Source organism: Salmo salar, chromosome ssa02 (assembly GCF_905237065.1).
Source record: "Salmo salar chromosome ssa02, Ssal_v3.1, whole genome shotgun sequence".
NCBI lineage: Eukaryota > Metazoa > Chordata > Actinopteri > Salmoniformes > Salmonidae > Salmo > Salmo salar.
The window spans coordinates 39,030,077-39,051,046 of NC_059443.1; the positions used below are offsets into that span (position 1 = coordinate 39,030,077).

Genomic DNA, 20,970 nt, shown 5'->3' on the forward strand with positions numbered 1-20,970 from the left:
TGCCCGAGCAACTTGTGACAATGCCTTGCCCCCCCTCGGGTTCGTGCCGTGGGGGAGATCTTCGTGGGCTATACTCAGCCTTGTCTCAGGGTAGTAGGTTGGTGGTTTGTGGATATCCCTCTAGTGGTGTGGGGGCTGTGCTTTGGCAAAGTGGTTGGGGTTATATCCTGCCTGGCTGGCCCTGTCCGGGGTTATTGTCGGACGGGGCCATAGTGTCTCCCGACCCCTCCTGTCTCAGCCTCCAGTATCTATGCTGCGATAGTTAATGTGTCGGGGGGCTAGGGTCTGTCTGTTATATCTGGAGTATTTCTCCTGTCTTATCCGGTGTCCTGTGTGAATTTAAGTATGCTCCCTCTAATTCTCTCTCTCTCCCTCCCTTCCAAGAGGAACTGAGCCCTAGGACCATGCCTCAGGTCTACCTGGCCTGATGACTCCTTGTTGTCCCCAGTCCACCTGGTCATGCTGCTGCTCCAGTTTCAACTGTTCTGCCTGCGGCTATGGAACCCTGACCTGTTCACCGGACGTGCTACCTTGTCCCAGACCTGCTGTTTTCGACTCGCTCTCTCCACCGCACCTGCTGTCTTGAACTCTGAATGATCGGCTATAAAAAGCCAACTGACATTTACTCCTGAGGTGCTGACCTGTTGCACCCTCTACAAACACTGTGATTATTATTATTTGATCCTGCTGGTCATCTATGAACATTTGAACATTTTGGCCATGTTCTGTTATAATCTCCACCCGGCACAGCCAGGAGAGGACTGGCCACCCTTCAGAGCCTGGTTCCTCTCTAGGTTCCTGCATTTCTAGGGAGCTTTTCCTAGCTACCGTGCTCCTACATCTGCATTGCTAGCTGTTTGGGGTTTTATGCTGGGTTTCTGTATAGCATTTTGTGACATCAGCTGATGTAAAAAGGGCTTTATAAATACATTTGATTGATTGATACGGTGTCCATATTAGGACAGCCTCAGTCTCAGCAGGACTTCTGCAGATAGATAGAGACGGGTGCTGGAGACTACATTTTTAGAGGTCTCCCATTTCGAGGCAAAATGGATTTCTCAGGGATTTCTGATCTAGCCTTGTCCCAGATCTGCTTGTGTCATCTTCCCAATTCCTATGGTCATTGGCGTGACAATGACCAAAGAAGTTGGCAAGACAGCACAAACAGATCTGGGACCATGCTACCTCTGAACCAGTCCTCAAATAAAAATTAGGGCAGCTAACAGGAAGGATTTGGTGGTGCTGGGTAAACACATGGAGGTCTGGTCTGGTTCTCTGCAAGGCCCCCTGAAGTTTAACGTTAGGAAAAACTCACATCAGCCTCAAAGCCGTGGATGGTAGATCCCTGCCAGCTTATCGCCTACTTTCCACAGGCCAGCCACATTTTTTAGAAACCCTTTGATGTCTAACAGGTAGAAACCTTTCATTTGTAGTATTGTACATTCGGAAAAGCAACATTTTGTGGCAGTGTCTTTCCATCAATGTAACTTGATATCATCAAATTCAAATGGACTGCTGCAACTAGGTGTTTGGTCTGTTTATCCCGGAAAGGAGAGGAGCAACCGAAAACGTGAACATGTGTTAAAAACCTGGTCCTACGAACCAATAACAGGACGTAACAGCAGGCTCTGTAGTCAGCCCTGACTGACACACACAGACAGACAGGATACCTATTGTTCTCCTCAGAGAGAGAGAGAGAGAGAGAGAGAGAGAGAGAGAGAGAGAGAGAGAGAGAGAGAGAGAGAGAGTGAGAGAGAGAGAGAGAGAGAGAGAGTTTGTGTGTGTGTTGGATGGGAGAAGGGTTTAGAGGAAAGAGACAGCTTGGAGAAGAGAACCAGGAACCAGACAAAGACAGAAAGACAGAGAGAGGGGGAAGAAAGGTAGAAAGAGAGAGAGAGAGAGAGAAATAGAGAGAGGGAAAGAGAGAGAGAAAGAGATAGGTATACAGGCAGGGAGAGAGAGAGAAAAAAGAGAGAGAGAGACAGAAACATAGAAAAGGAAGCAGTTGTCCATGGACGTCTCAACCTGACCACCCAGACATAGCATCAGGCCACAGTCTCCTTTGTGTTGTCAGTAAACAGGACCTGTTGCAACTCCCTCAGGGGTTCTATATGCTCAGGATGCTAAAATGATTACCACAGGCAGCCTTTTGAGCTAATGTGAAAAATGAGATGTCTGTCAAAGGCCAGACAACATCAAAACACTGACTCACTCACTCTTTTCCATCAGACATTCCTAAAATAACTATTTACAGAGGAGTTTCTTTCTTCTCAAAAGTAGTTATTAGCCTACTGTAAACAACAGGTTGCCTGTACCCATGAAATGGTTAGCTAAGTTTGTAAGAATTAAGACCGCACTTATGATTGCAATGTTAAAGAGTGGATGAATTCATCATGTACTGTTTCTGTGAGACAGAAACATTATATGATGGTATACAGAAATGTGTGGTGCTTAATGTTTTTTGTCTACTTGTTTATGTCTATTGTAGCAGGAGCCAAAAAACTATAAAAAATAAAAACATTTGTTGCACAAATATTACTTTATTCTTAAAATGTTCTGTGTACAACATCATACACATTTCTCTTTGGAATAAAAATGGAACCTCTCATATATGGAAAATAAAACATAGATTGAATAATGTACAGAGCCGTTTTGTAAAGATGCAAGAGAACAGTTTTCTCAGAGGAGTTTCCAACACAAATCCAGTTTAAAGGGGTGGTCCAGTTGGTTTGGGCGCCATGCTACATACAGAGAGAAAATACCATGGCTCTAAAAGGGGATTGGTTGTTGATTTATTACATAGCCTATCATGTGACCTTCCTCAGGTCCAATATTACTCCACCCAATGCCTCTCTCTCTCTCTCCGGGTCACACTCTAACCTGTACATACCACCCGTGGACCTTCAGTAAATTTTTTAGGGATATCCCTGGGAGAACTCTGATCAAAGTGAAATTTTCATTTAGATAAAAGGGGCATCAATGACAGATTGATGAAGTGAGGTAGGATCTATAGCTTTTAGAGGTAGAGGGGGAGAGAGGGAGTTCGCACCCCCTTGCCATCCTCCCTCAGGCCTGGGGTCTCCTGTGGGGGAGAACCAGATGACCATTGGCCCCAGGGGGAGATGAACCCCAACCCCCACCCTCGAGGGAGTCTGGGGGACTCTGTAAACGTCAGCTCTGTGAAGGTGTCACCCTCAAATATTTGGCAACCTGATAGCTCATGGTCCCTTACACTTTGAACACCTACTATGGTGAAATCTGTTACATGAAAACAGAAACAAAATGATCTTTGTTTGATGAGGAATTTAAAATGCCCTTTAAGTGAATATTTTGTGGTCACAAAGTAAAAAGTAACTTTCTTCCACAAGGAATTGACTAGTTATCCAGTAAAAGAACATATCACACTTTAATTTCTACCTCCAAGGGCAACAAGGTAGCTTACACAGCAGCAACAGGTGTAAAGGCAATGCAGAGTTCGCTGCCAGCCAGTTACACATCTGTAGCTGTCAAAATCAATTGCAATTGTATCACAACTAACGTATCAGTGGTCAGTAGTTTCTGTGTAAGAGTTAGCTCTCTTTGGGGTAAGGTTCAGAGGTGCTGTAGGATCAAAATAACCGACCCCGCGTCCCTCCTTGTCTAATACTACTGTCCCGGTAGTACTGTCTCTAAAGTATTATGCTCAGTGTTTAATAGGAGAGGAGTCTCCTATAAAGCTGTTTCTCTTTCTCTCTCTCACTCGTTTCCTCTCTCTCTCACACTTTTCGTCCAGTTCAGTGCATTAACGACCCCATAGGGGTCCCTCGCGTGCCTGTTCCAACGCCTGCGTTTAAGAAGAAAAAAAAAAGCAACACACAAACTGAACTGGCACAGTTCGGAATGAGGTACTCATGGTTCACTCCAGTTCAGAAAAAAACCTGTGGTTTTCCATTCTAAATTATTCATATATTCGAGAGAAGAGTGTAGGGTTGTGTTGTTGTGCGTCCATGGCACTAAATACAGCCTCATCTGTGCCTGTTGTTTTCTCATTGATGTGCCTTATTGTTGGTTGTAGAGTCAGAGCGGAGCTTAGGGGAGGCTGTCAGTCACTATAGATCCGACAATACCTATTAGTTAGGATAGGGAGTGGGTGGGAAAGCCATATCCAACACAATCACACACTCACTGACACTAACATATGCAGGGGTAAAGGATTCCACTTGAAAATAAGGTGTAGGCCATCCACACCCCCCACACTTCCCATTGGACATATAAATACAGCATATCAACTTGGGAGAAGACTAAGGATTACAGTACAATAACAAAGTCTCTGTCCTTCAGTCATAGGGGAACATGTCTTCTTTTAGAGAAGGGGTGTCTAAACAGTGGACTCTTTGGGCCCCTCCTGTGCTGCGTTCTTGCAGCTGTAGAGCCACTTGATGACACGGGCGTTCCTCTCGATGATTGACACCCCCGTGGTCAGCTTCTCCGCCACCTCCTCCTGGAAAAGCCCCGCCTCTCCTGAGTGGCGGGAGAACTCGCTGGGCACCGAGCCACCTCCCCCTCCCCCTATGCTCCTCAGCACCAATGAGAGTGTGTCTACGTCGCTGGCCCCACCCAGGAAGTTCTCAGGCCCCAGCCGGTCCACCATGTCCAGGTCCAGCCCACAGTAGTCAAAGAAATGCTCCTGGTCAGACAACGCCACTGAGCATCGCAGAAGCAGATCTGACTTGGAGCGTTGTAGTCCTGAACGCCGCCGCGGGGGCGGTGGCGGCGGCACCCGCTTCCAGATGTCCGCCTCGTTGTCAGTGTGGTCACTTACGTCATTGCCCTTGGTGATGCCATTGCCGTTTCTGGTACCATTGGTGGTGCCATAGCAAACACAGCTAACACCATTCTTAGTCTGCTCTGGTGTACAACTGAAGCCAGGGCTGAGGCCAGGGCTGGGCAGCGGTGAGCGCTCATGGTCCGTCTTACTGGATCTCCGGCTACCTGGCCCTACCTGTCCCCCGTCCACGGTGTCCTTGTCATTGGTCCAGGACATGCGTGAGTCCCCATCCCGCGACAGAGCCTTCTCCTCGTTGATCACCATCTTCTGGGTGCCCCCCTCGCCCCCGCCACTCTTCTCCCGCATGGAGCCCTGGAAGAGGCGGCGGACAAAGTTGTACCCCTTTATCTCCATGTTGGAGTTCCCCAATACAATGCCACCATTAGGCAGGCTTTTGCACTCTTTCTTCTGCCGGTAGATGACCAGGGAGTCAGGCCGCAGCATGCGCTTACCGGTGCTCCTCCTGAGGATGGGGGCACTGTGAGGGGCTACCAGGGGTACGGAGGGTGGAGTCCTGGGGGTCCTGGGGCTGGGTGGGGTCACCTTGTTGGCGTTACTCCTGTTCCGTGCTTCCACATCCACCGAAGTCCTCCGATTCTCCTTCCTCGAGTCATCATTCTCGTTCTCATCTCGTACGGTGAGGGGGCCGGGCAGGGTGGTGAAAGGAGCAGAGGATCGGCGGGGTGGCAGTCGTGGTGTGAGGCTCCCAGGCACGGTGTGGGGACGACGGTGTGGAGGAGGTGGTGTGCAGGGCACCAGGACGGGCTCTTGTTTGGTGTTGATGACCTGCTGACTCTTAACGTACTTGGCCTTGTCTGCCTCTAGTCTCTCTACAGCGCTGATGGAACGGCCCTGGCCCCCACCCTCCATCTGTCTACGCAGGTAGTCCGGGCCCTTGTTGAGGAGCCTCAGAGGTGAGGGGGATCCTATGGGTGTTAGCGGCTTCATGGTGCTCCACCCTTCTGGGTAAAGACATCAAAACAGCAGCCCCAAAATGGCTGCCTTCTCCTGCAGCTAGTTGCGAAAGGTGTTCCCCCTGGATCTATTGTTGTACCTTTCAAGTTCTAGTCTGGTGTGAGCTTTTCAGTAAGCTTTCTGCTTCAGAACTAAAGCATAGCAGCTCCCATTCTCACTCACAGTTCCTGAATCTCTCTACTGAGGAAATAACTAGGTGGCAATTCTGTGACCACAGAGGCCAAGTTTGTTGTGGAGCTTTCTATAGATAGCTTATAGTCTCTTTTTGGGAACTATTGGAGCCCAGACAAATTGATATCTCTATCCAGTATTTACACAGGCATTTGGATAAATGGGCAGGGTGCAGAGAAATCCTTTTGCCACTGGCCAACAGCACTCCCAAATGGGATGTTCTCCTGCCCACAGCGCAGCAGAAATAGCAGGCAGAGTTCACTTTGAAAGGGTTACTATTTTTCACCCTCCCCCTTACTTTCTTTTGCTCTCTGTCCGTCTCTCTCTGAGCGATCACTCCTTTTCCGTTGATCTTTTCACTGAAGGTTAGCCCTGGGAAATGAGATATAATGGCCACAAATATTTGCTTTGTGAAGGCAGGCAGTCTGAGGGACGCTGGGTTGAGAGACGCCTATTTGTTCGGCCTCCGTCGTGGTTAAGGTGACCTGAGGGTGGGCGGCACCGGGACACTTCTGACGTTGACGGATGAAGGACTTGTCCTTGTCCTCACCTCACATGCACTCACAGTCCCTGGGAGAAAAATATAAAAATGAGAGGTGTTAGCAGGGCCTGCTTTTCTCCAGGGCCGCAGAGACAGAGAAACAGAGAGAGACCATATGGCAGAGAGTGACAGTGGTCTCTAAAGCTCACACGGAGCTCATTTCGCACTCTTTAGAGCTGGAATGAGTCCTGTGTCTGCTAGGAAAGTGCTGGGCCAAGCTCCCACGCATGCACTGAGCTGACTGCTATTGGGAATACACAAAACATGCCAATCCAAGTTTTACGAGGAATTGAATATCTTGGAGGCTACAATAATAATAGGAATCATACTTCTGCATTGATATTCATAACACCCTGTAGCTGTGAGAGTGTGTCTGTGTGTCTATGTGCACAAGGGGAAGGAGCTCAACACATCTCCCTAAAAAATTTCTCCTCAACATGCAAGGTTGACAGAAAAGAGGCATCGCTCCTAATCTAAAATTGCATAACCAGCTGCGATGAGTTGAACAAAGTTTCTGCACACCACATTTGCATTCCTAAACGGCTGTATGGAATGCTTCGCTAACGCAAGACCATCAGTATTTTAAAATGTTCTCCAAATTAGCAAGCCCCAATGAAAGATAAATGCAACTTTAAAGCAAAAGTAACTGGAGTGGTTTGAAATGGTACATATCTCAATGACATGTCGCATAGAGAAAGAATACCGTTATTTGTAGGGGAACACATTGCGATGACTTGGGAGTAAGGAAGGGAGGGGGCAAGGTTGTGTGTCTATAACAGGATAGTGTACCTAAACCAAGGAGGATGCTCTCTAGCTATTTATTGCTAGAGCGCATCCCAACATGATTATCCTGTGTGCATGTGTGTGTCAGAACGTGGCAATAAGGCCCTGCCCAGTAAATTCAATTGTTGGCCCGCAGAGTTGGTTTGCAGATTATCAGGCCTTTTGGAGAGCCCATATTCTGTTATTTTTCATGTGTAAAAACAGAAGGCACATTTCTTTTAACTAGGCAAGTCAGTTAAGAACAAATTCTTATTTCACAATGACGGCATACCCCTCCTCTAACCCGGATGATGCTGGGCCAATTGTGCACTTCCCTATGGGACTCCCGATTACGGCCGGTTGCGATACAGCCCGGGATGGAACCAGGGTCTGTAGTGACACCTCCAGCACTGAGATGCAGTGCCTTAGACCGCTGCGCCACTCGGGAGCCTACATAGACTACCATGTGGGGTATAGCAGTAGAAAGACCTCGTCTGTAAACCCCAGAACTGCTACAAAAACCTGGGGGCACAGGTGGTGGCTGTTTTTCATTTACTTTCCTTCAAAAAGTATTAAGAAACTGGCCCAGAGAACCAAACATGCTCCTTCTGCTGTGTGACAGCTGAAGAGTCAGAGTGGTATTGTCCTCAGAGTGGCCTGAGGTATGATACAAATAAGTCTATTCTGGCACTTAGTTTTTATGAGGCAAAACAATGAGTTCCTTCTGGCAGGAAAAGGATCTATGTCTGTGGTGTTTTTAAAGGGTTTTGTGTACACATTACATAATAGTATAAGGTTAGTATGTTGGTATGGTTCAATAGCAAAGAAACAGAGGCACTTTGCAAATAGCAAGTACTTTCCAAAAGTATTCTAGCCCTAATGATCACGAAACAAACCCCCAAGACTTTAAACAAAGTCCTATGAATTTGTGAAAAAGCTAACTATTGGCAGCATGACATAAAAACGGGGCTTACCTCCCTACCTCCGTCGTTTAAGTTGGCTCTCTAGCGTTCAACCTCCACACCTCTCTCACGTCAACCCCCCTCTACCCTGCTGTCGAAAGGCCTAGAAGGCCTACTACTATAAATTCCGTCTAGAGAGGAGGAGGGACTGCTACACTTTCCAGATGTCAAGCAGGCAAGGCCGGGAAAGGTACCCATTGTTTGGAATAAGTTCCGGGACAAAACTCAACAGGTGTCAGAGGAAAGAGCCTAGACAGGGACAAAAACAGGGATAAAAACAGAAAGGGTAACACTGTATTTGGATGGTCCATCCGTAGATGCTCTACAGACTATCAGTAACATTTCAACCAACAACTGTATCTACTAACCTTAACCCTAGCCCTAATCTTAACCCTTATCCTAACTCTAAATTGGACCCTTACCCCTAACCCATATTCTAAATCTAACCCTAACATTAGCACGCAGTTGCCTAGTTTGTTGATAGTTTGACCATCTGTATCTACAGATGGACTATCCAGACCGTCCAATAAAGTGTGACTACAGAAAGAAAGAGGGGATGAAAAATGTAGCGGAACTAAAGGTAGCGGTGGTGGAGGTGGTGGGGCGTCATATTTACCACACACCGTTCTTCCGGAGCATATGTGCTCCATCAGACAGTAGGATTGCCGTTTCAAGTGGCAGGATTATGTCAGTGGAGCGTAAAGCTAGATGAGTGGCTGGCCTATGAACTCAAATATGGGGTACTGATGACAGGCAGCCTCTACCCCTCCGTGGAGGTGTGACTTTTTCAATCCAATCTGAATAGGAGTTGTATAGAGTTTGTGGCATGGAGTAGATCCTGGTTTTAGTAATGACCAATGGAAGACACAAAACGGGTGAACACACAGGATGTTGGAGTCGAGAGTTAAGCAAATAGTAATAGGTACACGTTACACGACAAAACAAGGGAGAATGTTCCGAATATGAAAGTATAACTCCGTAGACCCTGCATCTTTTGAAAACCACTGCCTTTTCACTAAGACCAAGTTCAGAAACCGTGTTCCCCGCTGAGATTGACTGTGTTCCTAAGAATGCCTTTTGTTCTTTGAAATGTAAATGTCTTCTGAAGGCATTGTATTCATTGGATGTGACATCAGCCGTTTGAAGAGAGTCAGCCAGTCTCTGATTAGAGGTTATCTCTTGCTCTGAGCACTGTGAGTACTATCACTGAGAACAATGCATAGATCAGTGTGAATCACAACACTAGCCGTTGGTTGTATGGGACACTATTTATTACTTACAAACCAGACAGTGGCCCAAATGTATGTTTGCTCATATGTCTTCTGGACACACATGGTGATTGATAACTGAGAGAAGATTTAGAAATAGACAGGTTTCAAGCCACAAAGTAAGAAAACAGGTTGGATCTGAAAACACAGGGTGAGGTCAGTAGACCAGGTTGACGCGTACGCACGTGCGCGCACATACACAATGAGAGCGAGGGGTGATCCCAACCTGGATTTACACACAGACAATAGCCTCCAGTGACTCCATTCACTCTAATGAGACTAATTAGTACCCAGCACCCTTGATCCTCTCTCTTTTGAAAAGCGTGTGACGGCCACAGTAGAACATTTCTCCTATTTCACTGCATGGTCCCTGCTCCCGCCCTGACTTCCCCCTTCTCTCACAATGGGTAGATATTAACCTCTTCTGTACCCCTCTCATCTCCCTGGCTTTCATATGTCACTGTCCATCTCTCATCTTTTTCTACCCCACTCGCCCTCTCTCTCACTGTATTTGTTTCTCTCTCCCCCCCCTCCTGCTTTCTTTCTCTCTGTTTTCCCCTCCCACCCTGTCATTTCCCCCCTCTGTCTGTCCCCTCTCTCTCTCTCCCTCTCTCTCTGTGAAGCTGCTAGCCCGCCTGCAGGGAAGGCTTAACCAGGCGCCCCCATGTAGCCCATAAGAGGAAGCAGATGTTTTGTGTCATGCTGCATCAGGACCTCTGGGCCGGACAGACAACTGGGTAGCGAAGTGCGAGCGCGAAAAGGGTCCGACGTTCTGTGATCACCAGGGTCGCATTGCGGTTGTGTGCACAACAAATGGATTCGGCTCGCTCAATTTTGCTTTTAATCAATGGTATTATTTGGGCTACTTGGTTGATGAGTATGACCAAGGTTTGATAAACCAAAAGCAAAGGTCATGCCTATATGTTTCCCACTCCAGAGCTCAGAAGACAGACCTAATTCAAAAAACAACTAATTCAATTGATTGTTAATTTAGCTACTGTTTCAAATACAAATGGTGCTAGAGGTAAGTTATATGAGTAAGCAAAGACATTTGACAAGGAAGGGTTAAAGAACGCTGTTGATTACTCTGGTGGGTAAGATACGGCTACAACCCAGGAATTGAATGTTTGGTTCATGAGGACTTCCTCATCGACCCACCAATGAAACAGCTAGAGTCCAGAGCTAACAAAGCATATCCAAGGGAAACCGGCTGTCCTCAGTTTAGAAGGTTAAAACAAGGTCCACTTTGAAATATGTATTCAGAGGGATAAAACACAAGATAAGAGGTACATCAATTCTCGGAGAGACCACCGTTGAAGCACTTTAATAATGTGCTGACCCTCTTTCCACCTGTCAAATAAATGAGGGGCATCTGCTGTGAACTATCTATCAGCAGAAGGGTAATCTCTCAATCTTCACCCCGATATTTTCTCCTTTCTCTTTCTCCTGTGTTCCCCTTTTCTTTCTGTCTTTTGAAACATCTGGCTCCTCTCTGTGGGATGAAACAGGCAGAAGCTGGAAGACCATCACCATTGGACTCCAATTTTATAAAACTGTAACATTTTAACCAGGACCTATTCAGGATTCTCTTGCGGCATCTGTAGATTCTATGGACGCACAACACGCCCAGGTCGACAGCGCCATGTGTGAACATAAAGACGATGACCATTAATGGTCCAAATGAACGGTTCATTCCTGTTGGGTCGTTAACCAGCACTACAGAAACATCTCTAGAGGGTCTGTTCTGAGGATGGACAGAGAATTGGCTCTTCTAGGCCCACAGACATTGCATTATTAACGGCTCTAAACAATGGCTCTCTCTGGGTCTGGTAGATAAGAAGGGAAAGACCTGGACCACTCCATCTCAATAGCTGGGGGAGGACAAAAAACAACAACATGACAATAAAAAATAACAGCGACGGAGCCAGGGGGACAAACACCCCTCCACTGGCCCAACAGACAAAGCCAGTGACACACCGTAAATCCCATCACAATGGTGAGGCTTCGAGTGCCATCAGGCCATTAGCTACTTGATGTATGGTTGGGGGGGGCAGGAGGCAGGGATGTTGCAGGGTGGTACCTCAGACCCCTCCACTGTCATGCAGGGGGGCATCAGGTCACAAGGGGGACGACTTAAGGGACCGCCACCTCAATAGACCTCCTCCCAGCCATAAAATAGACGAGATGGCCACTTAACTCACTGAATGTGGCTCTTTTGTCATTCAAAGTTAATCACTGGAAGACAGTGAGTGGATCGTCGAAGCCTATAAGTGCGAAATAGAGACAGCCTGTACAGACGAAAGCAATCTGTCCTGCTCTGTATCATTTCTTTTTTATTTAACCTTTATTTAACTAGGCAAGTCAGTTAAGAACAAATTCTTATTTACAATGACGGTGGGTTAACTGCCTTGTTCAGGAGCAGAACTACAGATTTTTATCTTGTCAGCTTCGGGGATTTGATCCAGCAATCTTTCAGTTACTGGCCCAACACTCTAACCACTAGGCTACCTGCCACCCCCTCATTACCACTTTACAGTATATAAGTCAAATATTTATATTAGCCTAGTCCAAGCATATTCAAGGTTAGGAAAGTCCTACAAGTCTGAGGCCAATCACAAAAACCTGAAGTACAGAACGTCACTTAAAAAAACACCGTTGATTAGCTACTCAAAGGACACATGGACTACGTGATTGTGGCACTGGAGGTGCAAGACTGCTGGCCCTGGTCAACCTCTTATCAGCTCTCACACCCCTGCAAAGCTAATAAAGGTTGAAACGGTTGAGATAAGATGGCCAGACTTCCTAGACTGTTCTAACTTCTAACTTCTTTCTGACAGCAGGAGCAGGCACCCTCCTGGTTGAGCTGATAACCACAGCGCAGTTGACCTACAGTATGTAACCCAATGACTCAATACGGACTGTTTGTGTGTTACACATTTTAGGCCTAATGCATGGAAAAACACAATTAAGCATGTGTTTTGCCCACATAGACAATTCTACAGATGCAGGAAAAAACATAGCTCTATTCATTGGCCTTTCAGTATTATATTCGTTCAGATATCTTTCCACGTAACTTGGATTTGTGGTGAGGGACACGTCCCCCCTGTCCTTACTGCCATGGATACAACATGTGTTCCTCTCTGGAACCAGCCCCAGCCCTGGTAACCCATGCCACAATTTAGTGACACCTGATCCACTCTCTGTCTACAGCTCAGTGGTGGAATGTTAAGCCTCTGCTACGATGGCTCACTGTCGACGAGTGAACTAATGAAGGGTGAGCTCATACACATGGAAGGAGAACATGTATACTGGGAACCTATCAAGAAAATGTTGGAAAAAATGTATTGCATATTACAATAGTCCTTCTGGTCAGGAATGTGGGGAATGCAGCTGAGGTCAAAAGGGAGATGGGAGAGGTTGGTGGTGGATTGGGGGGGGTGTGTGTGTGTGTGTGTGTGTGTGTGTGTGTGTGTGTGTGTGTGTGTGTGCATGCTTGCTTGGGGGGATGTGGTGCCTCCATCCCAGGTCTGGATAGCATGGTGTACATATTCTGAGCAATGACCACCACTGTTACACCTATAAATACCAACATGTCTTTGTGACTAAACAATACGAACCCTCTGTCAAATATACTGCTGAATGCTGTGTGTGAGAAAGAACCCTGTTGGGTACCAGAGAGCACCCCCCAAACCTCCCAAATACACCATCCTGGGGTTGTATACACAGTACTGTAAACACACATACATCTGGGCACATCCCCTGGAGTGTTAAATTATGAAGGCTGTTCTGCCGGAGTAAGCCCTCATTAAGCTCTCAGCTGGTGTGAAAGCTCTATCTAGAGCTCTTGCTGGAGACGAGCCAGATGTTTGATTTCAATAAGTCGGAAGAATTCGCCCTCTCTGAAGCAGCAAATGCCCGTTCCTAGTGGTTTCATAGCGTTAAAAGAGAGTTTGAGGCATGCGGCCCATTTGCAGATCCCGTAAGGGAATGTCCAACAAGGTGAGAGGTTTCATGTCTTTTCTCTTTCTACTTTGTGTCAGTACACAAAATACATTTTGTCAATGCTGCAGTTTTTCAGGTAACCATGTATCTACTTCATAAAAGGCTGACTATTTAGATGCTACATTATATAATAAACAACTAAGTTTAGCACAGCTGGGCAACTTGTGTGTTAGTTCTGTCGAAACGTGAGGGTGTCTGCATTTACAGCCTCTTAGCACTCTAAATAGAAAATAACGGGGACCACAAAACACTCTCACAGAAGTCTTACAACGTTGCTGGGATGTTCTGACTAGACCTTTTGTCTGTTATAGCATCATCCAAGTGTTGGAGGGGGGGGGGACTCCTCCAGCTAGGCCTCCCTCCCCAAACATCATGTCATCTCTGAACACACTGATACATCCTAGCCAACCACCGAGCCAGAGAGCACCCCCTACCACCACTCACAGTCTCACACTTTCCATTGATTAGCTATCTGTCCCAGTATGGATGAACCATGGCCTGAACACGATGTACCGACCTACAATGTAGGCTACCAGTCACTTATCACCAACCCACCACCAACGTGACAGACACAGCTATCAACTGAACGGAAAAACCAATACGACTCGATTAGCTTACCTTTCAACTTACCCTGAGGAAAAGAGAGAATGTCAGTTATGTGTTTTTCATATTTCCCTGCGAAAACGTGCCACATTTACAGAGGCCCACCAAGCACTGACCCCTTACGAATTGCCCTACTTTTTCGGGTTTTTTTCTCGGATATTTCCAAACCGAATAAAGGAGTCAACCATGGAGAAAACTAGATGAGGGTAAAACCTCTCAAACACAGACCCAGAACAAGGCCCAGTGTTTTCCTTCCTGTCATATGTACTCTTAGTGTGTCACCTCTACTGAACCTGCCAGCTGTCTTCACTCATTACTCAGTCGTCAGCCTACGTCTCCACAAACAGGCCCCAAGTGCCACAGAAATAGACCCCCTCGTTCCTCCTCCTTGCCCTGTCAGAGTCACCAAGACTCCCCATAGTTAGTCGGATGGAGAGGACGGAATGGATAGCAGTCTCGGAGGCTGCCGGGCCCAGCGCTGCCGTGTCCTCTTAATTGAAGGGTCCAGACTGTCATGCGTCAGTGACTGAGTGGATATTACGGCTCTATGGGTGATTCTGATTGGATGTGGCTGAGCCACCGAGATACCCAGCAGGGCTGTGAACAATTACAGGGATGTGAGAGGGAGAGGGAGAGGAGCTCCCACAGCTGTCATCACGACACAGGGGACCAGTTGGAGATGGAGGGGCGGACCACCTTTCATGATTTAGTTAGCGATGATTCATTATTTATTGGGTTTGGAGCTGATAGAAATGGGTCTATGGATGCTACAGTGGGAGGATGGTTGAGAATCGTGAAAATGACTAGATTCATAGGGATAATGATCTGACTTGTTGTGCCTCCGATGAAGATTCTGGAGGGGCCCCTAATGCACTCTTAGTAAAAAGGGTCCCCACAGGAGAACACTTTTTGGTTCCAGGTAGAACTCTTTTGGGTTCCATGTAGAACCCTCTGTGGAAAGGGTTTTACATGAGCCCCAAAAAAGGGTTCTACCTGGAACCAAAAGGGTTCTATCTGGAACCAAAAAGGGTTCTTCAAAGAGTTCTCCTACGGGGACAGCCGAAGAACCGTTTTAGGTTCTAGATAGCACCTTTCATTTTTAAGAGCGAAGGGCTGGGATTTGCCAGGGATAGGATATTTATTGTGATTCTCAGGATTCTATATGTATTGCAATTAGATACTGCAATTTTACTGCGATTCGATGATCCAAACATATTGCTCATCATATGCCTGCTGTAGGGGGACAAGAGAGAGCCATGAGGGATTTGTTTTAATCAGTTATGGAAATAAAATTGCTGAAAACAAAATTGGCTCACTATTTAAAAAGAAGATGGAGAACAAGCTATGAAGGAAAAATACAGGAGTTTTGGTGCAGGTACAGCCCAAAACACCAATGTGGTTTTGAATAATAGATTTTAACATGTTGTGGAAATTACTTACTGAAAGAAACTACAATAAATAAGTATCTTCAAGGAAAGATGAAGCCCCTGACGAAACTTTGTACACAAAGTTCTCTGTTAGGTGCATTTCCAGTTTAGCTTTGGATGAAGCTAGGTATCTCAAAAGCACCTCCTCAAACACAACACATTTAAAGGAACAATAAAGTCAAATTATAAGCTCTGATTCTGACAGTTTGTGTGAAGACTGAGGGTGTTTGAAGTCTCACACAGCAGTGATTGTCAAATGTCTCACACCAGCTGCCTCTCATTCTCTCATACACACTCTCTCTCCCTCACACACAGGCACACACACAGGCACACACACATACCCACAGGGGGAAGGTGATGTCACTTACAGGACCCTTTACCCTCTAATTAGAAACCTGAACTTCCCTCCGTAACTAGGGGGCTTCACCTTCTGTAACCAGTGGGCTGTACATGGTAACCATGCAACAGGAAAGGGATTTGGCCCCAAAAAATGTTTGATTTTCATTTTGGAGAATACAATACGACACACACAAACCAATGATTTTCATTTGGGGAAATTACTGATTACAAGACTGGTCTGTGAGAGAAAACACAAGAGTTCAGTGAAAAGTGACTGTGGGTTTCATGAACTTTAAGTGATAAGAAACACATGAGGGGCCTATTGTGAACTAAAACCATGAAAGGTCCTGTGGCTTCCACTATACTTCAGCAGTTCAGATTGATGTGGGTCAACACCAATAAGATTATACACGTGGAGAGTCTCAAAAAAGACAGTGTAAAGATAAATGATAGAGAGAAATGAAGAATGAGACTGGAAGAATGCAGAAATAGTAAGAGGAGGTGTCCCATAAGTGGCTCAGCCCAGTCCTACACCAGGGCATACATGGGTCAATGGCATACCACTGGTAAGTTTAAACTGCTATTTGTCAGTCTAGTACGCGATGTGTGTATGTCTACGGAATGTGTGTGTGTGTTGCTGGGTGAACACGTGGCTATGCATTCACACACACAAACCTCCAGAAAAGGTCACTGTGGGCAATGTGACATTTTGGGCCCTGACTCGACCGCCGCTGTGAGTCCTCGCTTGGTCAGTCAGAGACCCGGATCCCACCGCTGCCACCAACACCACGGGTGATCTGAGCCGTTTAACCGCGGAGGCCCGGCCCATGTTACATTTAATCTTAGTCATCCTACTGATGTCAGGGCACCTGTCATCTCCAGACCGGGCTGCTGTTGGAGGTTGGCTTTGCCTGCTCTCTGCTCTGTTTGTGCCGCTGGGCCTGCCGTAGGAGAGGACCACTTCCTGCCTGTCTGCTCTGGTGGGATCAACTTCAAAGACAGACAACAGCCTTATTACAGCAGCTAAATTAGCAGTGAAAAATACACTACAGATGTTTACAACTGTTCCATGATGCCAGACTGTTAATTTGCAGGTAGTGTCGGTCAGATCACTGCTGGTTCCCGCAGACTGGAAGCCGTGAGCATAGGAAGAGATGACGCATACTGGTGTTCTCATATATGACACATCTCAAAGCTTGTTTCATAAGGATGAACTTTAAAGGCCATATACATCAAGGAACTACACAATTATCTGTATGATGGGGCAAGGTTGTCTATGGGTTATAACCTTCCACAAAACACTGGTGAATGTCCTAAATCTGCCAGGTTTCTGTCCTCACAACCAAAGATCACCTCATCTCATCTCCAAAGAGCGACTAGGAATAGAAAATGCCACTGAATGTGAGAATCTACTGCCATGACTGTGCATACAATTGCTGAGGAATCACATTGAGCTTTATCTTTCAGCAATGTCACACAAAATCAAACTAACTGCATTGTGCTGGGGGAGATCATGTCGGTTCACTGGCTAGGAAGTAAGAGCACATCAGCATCATCACTACTGCATGATATACTAGCACAGCTGTCCATGTCCGCATCTTAAAACATGCAACAGCCTGTTAAAATGGAACAACACCACAAAGTTACCACAGTGCATGATTAAAAAATACCTGTGCTGCTTTTCTTAATAATCGGAAGGGGAAACAGACTGCTCTATGGACACGCGTGCGAGCGCACGCACGCACACACACACACACACACACACACACACACACACACACACACACACACACACACACACACACACACACACACACACACACACACACACACACACACACACACACACAAACACACCATGTGTGTTTGTGGTTGCAAGACAAAAGAGTGCCCTTTGTTTGGTCTAGTGCACCAGGTTATATGGACTGACCTTCAGTGGTATATGCTAGTGACTCCACACTAATAATCTACTATCTCCAAATATCAGAAAGAGATGGTGGGGGATAAGTAGAACATGGGCCACACAATGCTCTGGCCCAACCCTAGTCTAAGGGAACTTGAGCATTACCCAAGACTGACTGTGAGATACAATAGGTTTTGACTTGTCTTTCATCTGGTAAGATTGCATAAGAACCTTGCTGAAGAACCACTGGTTGTGAGATCTCAGGTAGTGCAGTCTTCTGCCCCATGTCTCACTTTTTAGGGCACTTACTTGGCTCATCAGTGTCTAATATCTTCCCTATTGGTTCATTGCCATTGGCCTAATGTCTAAACCAGGTTAGACTACAACCTGAGGCCACACAAAACGTTGCCATTGCAGGTAAACAGATTGCCACACAATTGCTTCAAGGCAACATGCACTGAACAAAAATATAAATGCAACATGTAAAGTGTTGGTCCCATGTTTCATGAGCTGAAATAAAAGATCCCTGAAATTTTCCATATGCACAAAAAGCACATTTCTCTCAAGTTTTTTGCACAAATTTGTTTACATCCCTGTTAATGAACATTTCTCCTTTGCCAAGATAATCCATCCATCTGACAGGTGTGGCATATCAAAAAGCAAAAAAAACCCCAGCATGATCATTACACATGTGCACCTTGTGCTGGGGACAATAAAAGGCCACCCTAAAATGTGCAGTTTTGTCACACAACACAATGCCACAGATGTCTCAAGTTTTGAGGGAGCGTGCAATTGGCATACTGACTGCAGAAATGTCCACCAGAGCTGCTGCCAGAGAATTTAACGTTAATTTCTCTACCATAAGCCACCTCCAACGTCATTTTAGAGAATTTGGCAGTATGTCTAACTGGCCTCACAAAAGCAGACCACGTGTATGGCGTCATGTGGGCGAGCAGTTTGCTGATGTCAAAGTTGTGAACAGAGTTCCCATGGTGTTGGTGGGGTTATGATACGGCAGGCATAAGCTACGGACAACAAACACAATTGCATTTTATCAATAGTAATTTGAATGCACAAAAACACCGTGACGAGATCCAGAGGCCCATTGTGAGGCCTATTTTTTTTTTTTTAAAGGTATCTGTGATCAACAGATGCATATCTGTATTCCCAGTCATGTGAAAGCCATTGATTAGGGCCTAATGAATTGATTTAAAATGAATGATTCCCTCATATGAACTGTAACTCAGTAAAAATCGATGGAAACATTGCACTCACTCATGGAAAATTCCAGGACGTTACAACGGGATCAGATGTTTTGAAGCTCATCCATAATTTCTTCTCATGCTTTAGTTTTTATCGGGATGAAAATATGATGGTCCAAGGTAGTATGCCTCTTGTCCAATCAGCGCGCGGATGTTCAATCTTATCAGGAAGTCATTTCACCCGATCTCACTTTTATCTCGACCGTAGTCACAAGCAGTCGTGAAACGGCCGTCTTAACGACTAGAACAGTTCACGGTCGAGTCATGTATAGGTTACATGTCATATGATGAATTATAGTACATGGCAACTTCTCCAACAGCGCTGGCCTCCGAGGCTGACAGTTAAACTTTAAAATGCCATGTAGCACTATACAATCCACTTTACGCACAAAATACATTACTGGTGCTTGCAGTTAATATAAGGCATATTACATGTGAGGGTATAGCCTATCCATCTGGAATTACAAACTGACTGGCACACTGCCTAAAATAGATGCACAGTTATGCTTATTCAAGAATATCAACAGACAGTGCACCCGGCTTGAAAGTAGCCTACTTTGCGTTTAGTTACGGTGAGGACAACTCTAGCATGCGTGCATAATGTTGTATATTCCCGTTTCCACCATGATAAAACAGGCATAAATAAAATGTTCCTCTCGGTGAGGCATTGCTGACCCGTTAGCAAAATAACCCCTCATCCGAATAACACACCGCCAAGACGCACTGAATGCACCTTGCCACATTGCCTAGGGTTTAATTGTGGTGTACTTGTTAATCACACGTGTCCAAAGTGCGCTCCACCACCATTCAGTAAACCTGCTCTCGGCAATTACCCTTAATATTCAGTAACATATATCATAGTCTACAACAGAGTTATAAACAAGCTAAGTTCGAATCTATTCTCCCATTTATTCACATATGATCAGGCATCATTTATTGCATTATTTACAGCTCAGATCATAGTTGATTAAACCGTAAATAATATTGAAGTAATTATTGTCAATGCTCAATGCTGAAGGCTATAGATTCACGACACCGATGGGAAACACTCCTCAAAACGATGGAGCCTCTTTTGTATTTAATTTAGTTAGTAATAAGATCTACAGTAGGCTAATAAACGGGCATTATAACTTTGTGCTACCGAATCAGTTTAAAAATACATTTCATGCTCACCTTGTGTTCTGTTGCTCTTCATGCATGTGAAGGTGTCCTCTAGTTTCTTTCTGTTCTTTTCAACCGCTGGGACGGGACATGGATCTGTCCGAGTGGTTATCTGCTCTGCTTCTTGTGTAGCCTAGTTTATTCGACAGATAGTCGGACTGACAGACCGCTAGTGCTCCACGCTTCTTGTCTGCTGTGCTGCGTCCGCTTCTTGCGCAGACTGCCAGAACACCGGGTAGTTTACGTTGTAGCAGCCGTGCGACTCCGTGGCACAGTTGTGAGTGGGCAGGTAGGGCGCTGTGCAAACGGACTCCTGTTCAGCCTTTATGTGGGGGTGGGTGATTGGAAGGGGAGGAGATAGATCTTGTTTTCATTTTTCAGGGACAGGTAAGTTTTAATCAGAATCAAGATGTTTAGTTAAAGTACTGTTATATACATAATCACCTATGATGGACAGGAGAACGATGATAGGCTTTACCTTACCTAATGTACTTCAGAACAATATTGAAGACAAAACAAAACTTGGTATCAGACATTTTTAGATTTGTATGGCTGAAATAGATTTGTGTATGGATGGGCATTATACATTTAGTGTTATATTTTTCAGAAAGCTACATAATTCACAATTTGGCACTTTACATGTTTCACTCAAAAGATTGTTGATTAAAGCCACCTCCTTGGGGTTGTGTTGGCTGGGAAACCCAAATTCAAAGATAATTGCAGTCATACAATTTAGGGTGGTAGCAGACTGTCTAGACGGCTTCAGAAGATTATATTAAATTAACAA

At 45.7% G+C, this 20,970-nt stretch overlaps 1 protein-coding gene across 1 annotated transcript; it reads right to left on the reverse strand.

The window, feature by feature from the left end:
- Window positions 1–2,520: 2,520 nt before the first annotated feature.
- On the reverse strand, window positions 2,521–20,492 carry LOC106582885 (protein FAM110C). Its single transcript, XM_014166472.2, has 2 exons — window positions 20,196–20,492; window positions 2,521–6,523 (listed from the first exon to the last, which is right to left on the reverse strand). The coding sequence occupies exon 2, from the start codon at window positions 5,753–5,755 to the stop codon at window positions 4,358–4,360; it is 1,398 nt and encodes a 465-aa protein (XP_014021947.1). The 5' UTR covers window positions 5,756–6,523; window positions 20,196–20,492; the 3' UTR covers window positions 2,521–4,357.
- Between the last annotated feature and the right edge of the window lie 478 nt (window positions 20,493–20,970).